Raw genomic sequence first — 12,903 nt, 5'->3', positions numbered from 1 at the left:
ATTTATAATAAGTGGGAAGATCCCGCAAAAGTACTTGAAGTAACCTGTGTGTTGGGTTACATAAAAAAAGTGGCGAGCCAGCCAGGAGCCTAGAGTTGTGTAACAACAGGAATACCATTTCCATTCCAACCTGTTAACACCCTGGTAAAATGGATTTTGTTGAAAAGTTAGGCATTAAGATACCAAATGCAGTCATTGTTAATGGTGTTACTGGATCAGAGAAGGACAGTGAGGTTTTTGAGTACTTACGGCAGTATGGTGAAATAGTGAGGATGCTTACTGTTGAAGATAGCTCTTCTGAGTTTTATCAAAATCAGGTTATAGAGTTTACCTCCGGTTTAGCTGTCCAACAGTTGACACCTGTTTTGCCTTACCTCTATCAGTCAGCTGACGACCCTAATGTTAGATATTGTGTCCGCGCCTTAACAGATGTTTACACAAAAACTGTAGGTGGCTGTGTTACTGACACTTACCTTAATGAGCTAAAAGGTTTAGCCAAGTTAAGTGGGAAAGATTTTGAAGAGGTGTTGCGGGAGGTGATGTCAAAGTTTGAAGAGTCCATGGGATCTGCTGAGGCAGCTGGAAAGCCCTGGCCAGACAATAGYACGGAGCCCACACAAAGTGCTGTTTTCCCTCCACATCACATTGATACCCCTCACTCTTCTAATCAGACTCAGAGCCCTGATCAAACTGCCAGTAAACCGAGCCAGACATCTCACATTTTAAGCCCAACTGATCTTATCTCACCTGAGGTACAGAAGATTGTGGTTGAACATGTTGTCAAAACTACGGAAAAGACATCTACTACTCATTCCACCCTTCGGTTGAGAGCTTTCTCAGGAAAAAACCCCAGGCCATACACTGAAACTGACTATGAAACATGGCGTTCCCACGTTGACTTGATGATGGAAGATTTATCTCTTTCTAACTTGGAAAAATCTCGGAAAATTCTTGAGAGCCTTCTCACTCCAGCTTCTGATGTCATTCGGCCTCTTGGGCCTGATGCGTCACCTGTTGACTATCTTCAGCTGCTCGAGTCTGCGTTTGGCACTGTTGAAGATGGCGAGGAACTGCTTGTGAGATTCATGAACACACTGCAAGATCACGGGGAGAAACCATCTGCTTACTTGCATCGCCTGCAGGTGGCGCTGAGTCTTGCAGTGCGCCGGGGTGGTGTAGACTCCAAAGAYACAGACAGGCAGCTCCTTAAACAGTTTCAAAGAGGGTGTTGGGATGACGGCCTGCTCACAGAACTGCAATTGGAGTTAAAGAAAAAAAATCCACCCACATTTGCAGAACTGTTACTGTTTCTCCGTACTGCAGAAAACAGACAAGAAGTAAAAAGCACAAGAATGAGAAAGCACTTCAATGCCACAAAACAAAAAGCAGTCTCACACGAGCAAACAGCCACTGAAACAAAAATAAACTCTTCAGAAACAGCTTCAAACACCTTAAATGATCTCAAAAAACAAATTGCTGATTTAAAAAGCCAACTAGCTGCAGTTGTGAAACAAAAGAAACAAATTGTACCTAAGAAGACCCAAACCACAAAACCTGACCGTGCAAACCCTGAACCCAACTTAACTTCACACAGTCGTCCTAGTTCAAGGCCCAAGCCCTGGTACTGTTTTCGCTGTGGGGAAGATGGGCACATCGTTGCCAACTGTGACTCTGAGCCCAACCCTTCCCTGGTGGAGGCTAAAAGAAAGGAACTAAAGGTGAAGAGACAAATGTGGGACAGCCAGCACAGTGGYTCTTCTTCTTTAAACTGAAGTCTGCCTCTGTTGTGGGACAAACAGAGGCTACCACCRAGTCCAACCGTCCCATTGAATCTCAGCCAAATATGTCTACTGAACAACGACCCATTTTGAAGTCACACACCAAAACTGACCAATTCAGACTACCTCATGGTTTAATTGGAACTAAGAGCACCGCCCAAGTAAAGATTAACGGTAAAACTGCTAACAGCTTACTAGATTCTGGCTCCCAGGTGACTACCGTTCCGCAGTCATATTATGAGCAACATCTGTCCAGTCATGAAATCAAGCCTCTTTTTGACTTGCTCGAAGTGGAAGGGGCAAATGGCCAATCAGTGCCTTACTTAGGCTATGTCGAAATGAATGTCACTTTTCCCAAAGAGTTTCTTGGCATTGAAGCTGATGTGTCAACGCTTGCCTTAGTTGTGCCTAATGTTCGAGCTGCTTCACAGTCCTTAGTGTTAATTGGGACTAACACTTTAGATGTGCTTTATGAGCTGTATAATGAAGCATGTTCCGGACTGCAGCCCCTCACATCAAATGGTTATAAGGCAGTGTTAAAAGTCTTGGAGTTAAGACACAAACAGGCTAAAGACAGTAGCCTTGGCCTAGCAACCATGTACAACAAGGGCCCTCAGCTAGTCCCAGCAGGCCAAACAGTTGTCCTAGAAAGCTCTGTAGCTGTGTCAGCCCATACCACAGAAAAATTTGTTCTACTAGAGCACCCATCCTTTTCAACCTTGCCTAGTAGTGTTCTAGTAAAGCCAAGTCTCATCTGCTTACCTGAGCGAGCACCTTACCTGGTACCAGTTGTCCTCACCAACGAATCTGAACATGATGTGACAATCCCTCAAAAGTGTGTGATTGGAGAGATCCATGCATTCCAGAGAGTTCTCTCTCATGAACATTCAGTGAAATCTTCCAAGTCTGAGGTCAGTCAAAAGTCCAACTTGACCTTTAACTTCGAGTCCTCTCCTGTCAGCCCTGCATGGAAAGAACGCATTTTGAAAAAACTCAACAGCATGCCAGAGGTGTTTGCACAGAATGATCTCGACTTCGGTCGCACTGATCAAGTCAAGCACACAATTAAATTGTCTGACGAAACACCATTCAAGCACAAAGCACGCCCCATACATCCCAATGACCTGGAGGCAGTCCGTAAGCACTTACAAGAGCTTCAACAAGCAGGTGTGATACGAGAATCCACTTCACCATTCTCTTCGCCCATCGTCGTCGTGCGAAAGAAAAATGGCGATGTCCGCCTCTGTATTGATTACAGAAAGCTCAATCTGCAGACTGTAAAGGATGCCTACGCCCTCCCAAACTTGGAGGAGACTTTCTCTACTTTGACTGGATCTAAGTGGTTTTCAGTCCTTGATTTAAAATCTGGCTATTACCAGATAGAAGTAGAGGAAGCAGACAAACCAAAGACTGCGTTTGTATGTCCCAGTGGCTTTTGGGAGTTCAACAGAATGCCTCAAGGCATTACAAATGCTCCAAGCACCTTCCAGCGCCTTATGGAGCGATGTATGGGTGATATGAATTTAAAGGAAGTGCTAGTGTTTCTTGATGACATCATAGTCTTTTCCAAGACCCCTGAAGAACACGAGGCTCGCTTGATGAAAGTTCTTACCCGCCTGAGAGACTACGGACTTAAACTCTCCCCTGAGAATTGTAAGTTCTTCCAAACGTCCGTGCGATATCTTGGACACATAGTATCCCACAAAGGGGTAGAGACCGACCCTGAGAAAGTAAAAGCCCTGAGTACCTGGCCTGTGCCACAGGACCTTAAGCAACTCCGTTCATTCTTAGGCTTTTCTGGGTACTATAGGCGTTTTATAAAGAACTATTCAAGCCTTGTTAAGCCTCTCACAGACCTAACATCCGGGTACCCACCATTACGCAGGAGCTTAAGTATCAAAGCTAAGCCTGCTGAGTACCATGACCCTAAAAAACCCTTTGGTGAGCGATGGACCCCATCTTGTGACCTGGCTTTCAAAAACATCATTGAGAAGCTCACTTCTGCTCCTATCTTGGGTTTCGCTGACTCTAAGCTGCCATACTCACTCCACACTGATGCCAGTACTACAGGGCTTGGTGCAGCCCTTTATCAGGAACAAGATGGCCAGAGAAGAGTCATTGCCTATGCGAGCAGGGGTTTGTCCAGGAGCGAAGCTCGTTACCCTGCCCACAAATTAGAGTTTTTAGCGCTAAAGTGGGCAGTAACAGAAAAGTTTGCAGATTATCTTTATGGAAACCAGTTTACTGTCGTTACTGATAGTAACCCCCTGACATATATTCTAACAACTGCTAAGATGGATGCGATGAGCTACCGCTGGTTAGCTTCCCTGTCTACATTCAACTTTAAGCTTCAGTATAGAGCAGGCAAACTCAACTCTGATGCAGACGGCCTTTCAAGGAGACCACATGGCGAGTTATTGAATGATGCAGTGTCACAAAAAGAACTTGACAGAATACAGCAGTTCACCCAGACTCATCTGATACAACAAGAGACCAGTTTAAGTCCTGCAGTGGTGTCAGCTATCTGTGAGAGACACTTGTGTCGCAACTCCTCCGATGAACCCATCCCCCTTGTACAGTCTTTAGCTGTTTCTGTAACCGCCTTACCAGATGAGTTTGTCAATGAAAGGGACTGTGGTGGTCTTCCAATAGTACCTCATCTGTCAGCTGAGCAACTTAAACAAGAACAAAGAGCTGACCCCTGTCTGCGTGAGGTTATTACCCAAATTGAAACTGGTGATAAAGTTCCACCTACTGTCAAAACTGAACTCCCTGATATAAAATTGTTACTCAGAGAACTTGCTCGTCTTGAGCTGCACAATGAAATACTGTACAGAACACGCCAAGATAATGGCACTGCTACTTATCAACTTGTCTTACCTGAACAGCTCCGTGAAGCAGTTTTTCAGAGTCTCCATAATGATATGGGCCATTTAGGTATCGAGCGCACACTTGATCTTGCCAGAACAAGATTCTATTGGCCCCATATGGCAGCTGACATTGAGAACAGAATCAAGACATGCAACCGTTGTGTACGAAGAAAGACTCCTCCAGAGAAAGCTGCAGCACTTGTGAGCATAAAGTCCACCAGACCGCTTGAACTAGTTTGTATGGATTTCTTATCCATTGAGCCAGATCAAAGCAACACAAAGGACGTGCTCGTACTAACGGATCACTTCACCAAGTATGCAATAGCCATTCCTACTCCAAATCAAAAAGCCCAGACTGTGGCAAAATGTCTTTGGGATCACTTTATAGTACATTACGGCATTCCTGAACGCCTACTCAGTGACCAAGGGCCAGATTTTGAGTCACACATAATAAAGGAGCTTTGTAAGATCATAGGCATTCACAAGGTTCACACAACCCCTTATCATCCCAGGGGAAATCCTGTGGAACGCTTCAACCGCACCTTACTAAGCATGCTTGGGACCTTGGAGAATAAAGACAAAATGCAATGGCGCAACTTTGRAAAGCCTTTGGCTCATGCATACAATTGCACAAAAAATGACACAACTGGATTCACACCTTATGAATTAATGTTTGGTCGTCAACCAAGATTACCTGTTGACCTAGCATTCAGCCTGCCTCTCCAAAACAAAAGCTTCAAGTCCCACTCACAATATGTGGAAAAACTGAAAACAACTCTGCAAGAAAGCTACAAGTTAGCAACCCAAAATGCTAAGAAGATGGCAGACAGAAATAAAGCCAGATTTGACATGCGTGTGAAACCTTCCAAACTAGAACCTGGGGATAGAGTTTTGGTGCGAGCTGTTCGTTTACGGGGCAAGCACAAACTAGCCGATAGGTGGGAAACCGATATTTATGTTGTGGTGGAACAAGCTGGTGATATACCAGTCTACACTGTCAAGCCTGAAACCAAGAATGGGCCAGTGCGCACAGTCCATCGTGATCTTCTCTTACCTTGTGGGTTCCTTGCGCTCACAGAGGAGGATCCCACTCCAATAAATCATGTCCGTAAACCAAYAACACGCCAATCCCCTGAGCAACACAATGAAAGCAACATTGCAGAATCTGAAATTGAGGATGTCTACTGGCTTAGAGAACAACCTGTCACAGAGCCAATCACATTTACGCAAGTCTATGAAATCCCAAAGCGCCAGACATACCCCAACAATACACCTGGATGTGAAAACTTACCTGAATGTGACAGTACACCTGGATATGAAAACTTACCTGATTGTGACAGTACACCTGGATGCAAAAACTTACCTGAATGTGACACTTTACCCAATTGTGATGGAAGACCTGGCAGTGACCCAGTAGTCCCTGCTGAAGAGGAGTTTGAAAAAACTGCAAACGCAGAAGAATTGACCAATGAGGATGATCRTGAGAGTGAAACTAACCTACCTTATGAAACAGTGTGTGACAAGAGTGGATCAGTGGAAGGAAATGTATCAGAGGAGAACCACATAAACACAAGTCATGAAAACACAAATCCTGTGAGACGTTCAGAGAGATTGACTAATCAACCAAACCGGRTCCAGTATAGTCGGTTGGGAAACCCACTCTTAACTATTGCCCAGTCCCTGTTTCATGGTTTAAGCCTTGCCTTTACCAGTGCCTTGACAGAGACTGATCTTGAAACCACTTCTGTGGACTCCAGTTTCCATGTTGTTTCCATGCAACCCACCCCATGCAAAGGGACTTGCATGCTTCTAAAGGGGGAAGGTGTAACCCAGTGTTAAAAAACACAAACAAGAATTTAGAAATATTGGTCATATATATTTTTGTACAATGAGATTAAAAGTAGTAAATTAAGAGTTACAATTTGGCTCAAACACAGTCATAAATATATGTACAAGTAGTAAAAACCTTTAAAAAATTGGTGTAATACACCTTTAATGCATGTTTTTGTGATGGAGTGAACAACCAATAGCTGGCATAGTCTGATTTCACATCAGCCAATGAGGTTGAACGTTCCTGCCCTTTCTGCTGCTGCGCAGTGCAGAGACTGCTCAGATTGCATCAGACACGGCTGGAGAYAGATCTGTTTTACTGGGTTCGTCCACTACTAGCAGAGAAACTAGCTTAAAAAACTGGGAAATTGAGAGCTTCGGTTGTGAGCAGATTGGAGTCCGAAAATCCCCTGTTCTAACCTCGTGTAGCATCGGTCAGGTTTTTTGTGTGGAGCACTATTCAACCTATAGTGCTGCAGAGACGACAGGATCATTTCACAAGAACTGGATGGCGAGCCCCGGCCCAAAGGATCAAACACACTGGTAGAAAGTGACCCGACTGGTCARGACAAATGAGACTTTGAATGGACACTTGACAGATAATTTGAAAAGAGACTTTTATAACTGAAATATTTTTATTTGGTTTTGTTTTATGTAATGTTGTTCCAAAGTGCGTTGTTTTGTTAATTGTTGTACCAATGAAACTTTTGAATTAGTAAATTAAATAGTTTTCTGAAAACTGCACTCTCTTCTGTTGTCACTCACATCTAGGCTCCTTTGAACCCAGAGTCCTCTGATTTGGCCCAATATTTATAATAAGTGGGAAGATCCCGCAAAAGTACTTGAAGTAACCTGTGTGTTCTGTGTGTATCATCCTTGGGGAGTTTACATAGCATGGCAGTCGATGCTAAGCTTATGGGAGCCAATAGATAAACACAATTGTTTTGGGGCAAAACTGCTTTGAATCTCCTGCTGCTTTTCAATTTCTTAACTGCATCTCTGAAAGTGGCAAAAAATTCCAATCAGCAGAGTTCGGGGTCCTCTCATCATCCGGAGCTTCACCCAGATACGATCCTACATGCTGAGGCTCGCTCTGATCGGCAGTTCTCATCAGAACCACATCCAGTTTGTGAAATATCTCCCCCAGCAACTAAGTCTGTGTGCTTCCAGCCCGGCAGAATCCAACCAATGTGCCCGACAGCTTCTCAATGACCCGGACCGCTGTCAGGATTGCTTTCACTTTTTGAAAGATCAGGAATCCGCCTCCTCCGATCAGCAGAAATCCAGTTATCATAAATCCAATTATATACAAATCTTCTACGTTCTCAATGGAAAGTGGTGCGAGACGCATCAGATTACAGCTCCCCCAAGACCCACTGATGCGCCCTGCTGCAACTATTCCACTGGGAAAGCTTTGTTTCCCTTGTTCCCATCTTAATGTGGAAAAAATAGTGTCAATTGTGTTCAGAGACCAGTTGACCAAATCCATAATTCCTTTTTGTTTTGGATGGTAGGTAGAAAAAAGGTGGTAGGTAGAAAAAAGGCTTGAAAAGGCAGCAAAGCAGGGTAGGAAGGGCAGGTTCAGGAGAGAGCAAAAAAGCATGTCCGGCTCCTCGGAAGGCTGAAGCGAAAAAAGAAAAAAATCATAGGGGTCTTTGGGCTGCACTTTGTCTGATCCCTCATCTAGGACCTGTTTGCCTTGGGTGATCTTACTAGGGGCATGAAGCCCCCGACATCATAGCTCCTAGGATCATTGGGACACTCAAACCTCTCCACCACGATAAGGTGGCAGCCCAGAGAGAGGGCTTTTTCAAACTTCTCTAAAATTTTTCAATCAGTGGTCAAACCTCAGACTCTGGAGGTATAATGCCAGTTCCTTTCCAGCCGTGGAACACTCTTTGCTCTCACTAGATACTTCAGGGTTCATGGCTGTTTGTCCAACAGTCCACAAAGTAGTTTCTCCTAATAAACAATGTGAATTGCTTATTTATTTAGCTTGTTGTTTTCTTCTGTGTTTTTCAACTATTTTGACAATTTTAAATGGAATACATTTATTTATTTGTTATTCATTTTCATTTACTTAATATTGGAAGTCCAATCCAGAAAGCTGTGTATGTACCTATTTGAGGTGGGTACAGGAGGTGTTTCTCTGATTTAATTATTAGACCGGACTGTTTTCATGAGACACAACCTCAACCTGTGGAGATACAGAAAAAACCTGGTGCTGTAGACTGTCTCTTGGTTGGGTCTCCCTGCTCAAGCCTCTGCCCCCACTACCTGACTTCAGAACAAGCAGGGATGGATGGATGGATGGATGGATGGATGGATGGATGGCTGGATGGGTGGATGGAGTAAAAAGTTCTCAAAATCTCCATCCATCCATTCATCTATCTTATACTGCTCAACCATAATTGCACTATGACCCTATTGAAAATTGACCATGTAGGTCAATAGGGTCCAACCACTAAAACATGCAGGATGGTTGGCCACGAGAACCAGGATTGGAAACTTCTGATCTATAGCATCTTGAAAACAAAAGAGTGGTTCAGTTCCCTTGCAGGGCATGTTTATATATTCAACTGTTATTGACAATTCATCCACTCACCTGCTTTAATCCAGTTTGGTCCTTAGTGATCGGATTCTGTTTAGAGGACTTCAGTGGTCCTCAGTGTTTTGATTCTAGTTGGAGTTCAGTGGTCTGGTGCTAACTGGTGAATTTTAGAGGCCTGGTTTTAGTGTCTCTGCTTAAAAGTGATACTTCAGATCCAGGTTAAAATCTGTGAACTCTGATTATTCCTCAGGTTTTAGGTTGGTCTCACTCTGACTCTGGTCTCTATTTTTTCATGCAGGCCCACGAGGTGCTCGAGGAGGTCTCAGCCCGCTTCACCTCCCCTTCTCTACTGACGGCCACTGTAGGTCAGAGGGTCCTTAGCCAGCTGGATGATGGGTCAGGATGCACCAGTCCAGAGCAGATCATGGCGCTGTGGACCGAGGAGGGAATTAGAAACAGCCAGGAGATCCTGCAGGTTGGTTGAGACCAGAATTAAGCTTCACAGTACTACAGGTGTCAGAATCATGTTAAAGACTGCTGCAGGTAGGTTTATGTAATTCAGTTTGTGATGACAGGGCTGGTTTATACTTCAAATTTCGTGTCTTGTTCCCCCTGCTGAATGACAAAAAATGCACAACTTCCGTCTGCTCTTCTGCTGCTATCCCCTGGTGACAGCCATCATGTGCATTGCCTCCAGTCAGAACTCTGTGATGCCCATGTGGCTAGGAGCGTGTTATTGGTTAGAACTTTGTGGGTGTGTTTGTTCATGAGGAGCTGGACTCTGATCAGCTTTACAGATTATGTTTAAAATGATGTTTTTGTCTGAAGAACAGACCTAGAAGAGCAGCTGATTTTTACGTCTTTTTTCCATCACCACTGTTAACATAAAAAAAGTTTTTCCTCCACGAACTCTTCACAAACACAACACTGATCAATGAGTGATTTAAAAAAACACAATATCCAGTCATCATTAGTGCTGTTAATTATGGACCTTGTAGTGAGTTGTTTGGAGAGAAACAGAAAGGGTAATTAACTATTTCTGTCCTGCACTATACTTTACCTGTTGGAGCACCAGGTCAGTTATTGACCAACATTTATTCACCTTTTTTAATCAAACTCATATTTACTAAGTGAGGTCGGATGATATTGAGGTATAAAAACCGGGTCTTCTCGTCTCTACAAACTGTTGTTGCTCCTGAAGAGAGAAACTCTGAAACAGGCTGGTTGAACAGCAAGAATCTTTATTTTGCAGTCCAGGAGATTTACAGCCAAAAACCAAATTGTGGCCTTCTAAGCCAAATTAATCAACAGCAAAAAAGATGAAGACGAAGGCGAAGAGTAGGAGCGTACAAGCCTTTTTATAGGTTTCACAGTGCAGTCCAACAGATGCACCATAAATTTTGTCACGGTATACCTTAAGCATTCCTTTCCTAATATGGTAACATGTGCTGAGTTCTGAAGCTGGGGTCTAAGAGAGACATAGTAAATCTGTGCATTCCTGAGAAGAGGCCTCCACTTTTAGACACTACATAATCCCCCCTTCGGGACAAATTTAGTCCCGAAAAAAAAGGATTGGCTGTAAACCGAGAAAAAGGTAACACCTTAGCTACTGCATCACAAAAACTTTGCTGTTCAATTTTATTGTATATTATCATTTGTCCATTAGCAAATAAGTAAAGGTTTTAGTCTACAATTTAGAGATTGTCTAATTTAGCTAGTAACCTATTTTATGTTCTAAGCGCACATTATTTTAAATTACATTAAAAGTAGGTAAACTAAGCCTAATTTTCTAATCAGGTCAAATTTGGCTACATCAGCCACACCCCCAGGCCTCCTGACTGTAAACACCTCCATGACTGACATGGACAAATAATCCATGCGTACTCATTTAAAAATCTGTGTCACTGCAGGGGACCTGAAGGTTGACTCGTTGAAATCCGCCTAAAATGACCCATTACGATCAGAAAAACCTCCCCATGAAACAGGGGTGGGGAAAAGACCGCAGGTCCCAGAGAAATCCTCACTCCATGCCAATCTGTGAAGGGAATCTCAGTTTAAACCTAACAGTTACCATAAACTAATTTTAGGGACTTTTCAATGCCAAAATCGTCCCGGTTTGTTACCTATGCTAATAAGGACAAATGTAACTTGAGTCATGCATTAACACAAAATGAGTTAGACATTTCCATGAGACTCAGCTCACTACATAAGATGATCATAATATGACAGTCAAAATAARAAGTAACACACAGTAAATGATTGTCACATCAAACAATATGATATAAAGAATAAAAACCAAAATGAAAAACACATAAAGAAGAGTATAAGAGTTCTTAACGATGGTAGTTTTTGTATTCTGTCACCCATGGTGTCTGGAGTCAGTCCTTTTCTGTGGCAAAAATGTTTGAGCAATCACAATCAGAGTCCAAGTCCTTTGTACTGCCGATCCTGTACAGATTTATGAGTCCTGTCCAAGAATTTGAGTCCAAAGTCCATATAACAGAATCAGCTTGGTGTCCTCCTGGAAAAACAGAAAACACCACACCAGTATCTTGCAAAAAAATGACAAGTTTCAATACCATGCATGGAAAATGAACTTTATCATTATGTTTATACAGTGCTGATGAGTAACAGCATGTCTCAATTGTACAAGGGGTAATGTGCCGTGAGGTATGTAACTATTTATATGAGGTGTTAACGTCATCTCTCTTCTTTAGTCAACAGAAGAAAAAAAATAAAAGAAAGAAAGAAATCCTCAGAGCTGTGACACTTAAACGTCCTGCTCCTGGTGCTCAGTCAAATAAATAAAGGACTGAGTCAAATCAAATGAATAAACAAAATCAAACAAAATTAATAATAAAAGATAAGAAGAAAAAAGAAAACTACATAGGCAAACAATATATGTCAATAATCATATCAGTAAAGAAAGAGAAAAGAAAAACATTGTATGTGGTGCCTTAACAGTTACTTATGGCCAGAATGAACACAGAAGTAATAAGGGGAAAACAGTAGCAATTAGCTTCGAACTGGGCTCAGCCAAAACAACAAACAAAAAAGACTCTAACTTTCTGAGTAACTGCTGTCCTGTCCATCAAAACAAAACAAACAAATTACATTCATCTTACCTCCCTAGATTACAAAAACATGAGAAAACAAAAATTGGCACCCGACCCACACACATTTCCCTTCACAGTGTCAACACACAGACCTATTGTGAAGTGTAACCAGACCAAACAAAATACTTAAAATTGGTACATTTCCATAACATCATCACTCTGTAGGTGAATCATTTCCTCCTCACTCACATTTCCATCCAATAATGGCATTTGCGCTAGGTTATCAGGCATCACCACTCCAACCCAACTTAAAATCAGGGCTTTTGCAAAAGTCAGCAACAGAGTACAAAAAACAAAACATCATTAAAATAAGTGAAAATGCAGCCACCCAGTTCGGACCAGTATGTTGACAGATTTTTACCAGGCTGTTTTTTAGCACCACATTCAATTTTTCACAAATGCCTTGGTTCTCCAGGTGATAAACAGATCCAAGGTGTTGTTTAATTCTTAACTTTCATAGGATCAGTTTTACAGTTTTATCTACAAACTCTCTCCCATTATCAGATGAAATCCTATGCGGAAGTCCCCATCTGGGTATAACTTCACGACACAGAAAGTTAGCAACAGAGTGGGCATCTTTCCATTTGGTTGGACAGGCCTCCGGCCTTCGGACTTAACCCTGTCCCAGTTTGTTGACAGAGAACAACACATGCATATCCGCCCCCAGTTGAGGTGGACACATACACTCACCGGCCACTTTATTAGGTACACCTGTCCAACTGCTCGTTGACACTTAATTTCTAATCAGCCAATCACAT

At 42.7% G+C, this 12,903-nt stretch overlaps 2 protein-coding genes across 2 annotated transcripts in view; both read left to right on the top strand.

Annotated features, from left to right (window-relative positions):
* The window catches only part of ninl (ninein-like), a 109,538-nt gene that overhangs the window by 35,258 nt on the left and 61,377 nt on the right, over positions 1 to 12,903 (top strand). The window contains exon 7 of the mRNA XM_014023609.1: positions 9,328 to 9,504. Coding sequence (XP_013879063.1) covers positions 9,328 to 9,504 — 177 coding nt within the window. The remainder of the gene's footprint in view (positions 1 to 9,327; positions 9,505 to 12,903) is intronic.
* LOC106528443 (zinc finger CCHC domain-containing protein 12) lies at positions 7 to 2,464 on the top strand. The gene has a single exon (XM_014023610.1). It carries the CDS (start codon positions 150 to 152, stop codon positions 1,770 to 1,772), a length of 1,623 nt encoding a protein of 540 aa, XP_013879064.1. The 5' UTR covers positions 7 to 149; the 3' UTR covers positions 1,773 to 2,464.

The sequence above is a fragment of the Austrofundulus limnaeus genome, unplaced genomic scaffold (genome assembly GCF_001266775.1).
Source record: "Austrofundulus limnaeus strain Quisiro unplaced genomic scaffold, Austrofundulus_limnaeus-1.0 Scaffold380, whole genome shotgun sequence".
Taxonomy (NCBI): domain Eukaryota; kingdom Metazoa; phylum Chordata; class Actinopteri; order Cyprinodontiformes; family Rivulidae; genus Austrofundulus; species Austrofundulus limnaeus.
The sequence above is the reverse complement of the archived record's forward strand: the minus strand, read 5'-3'. Positions and strand labels throughout refer to the sequence as shown.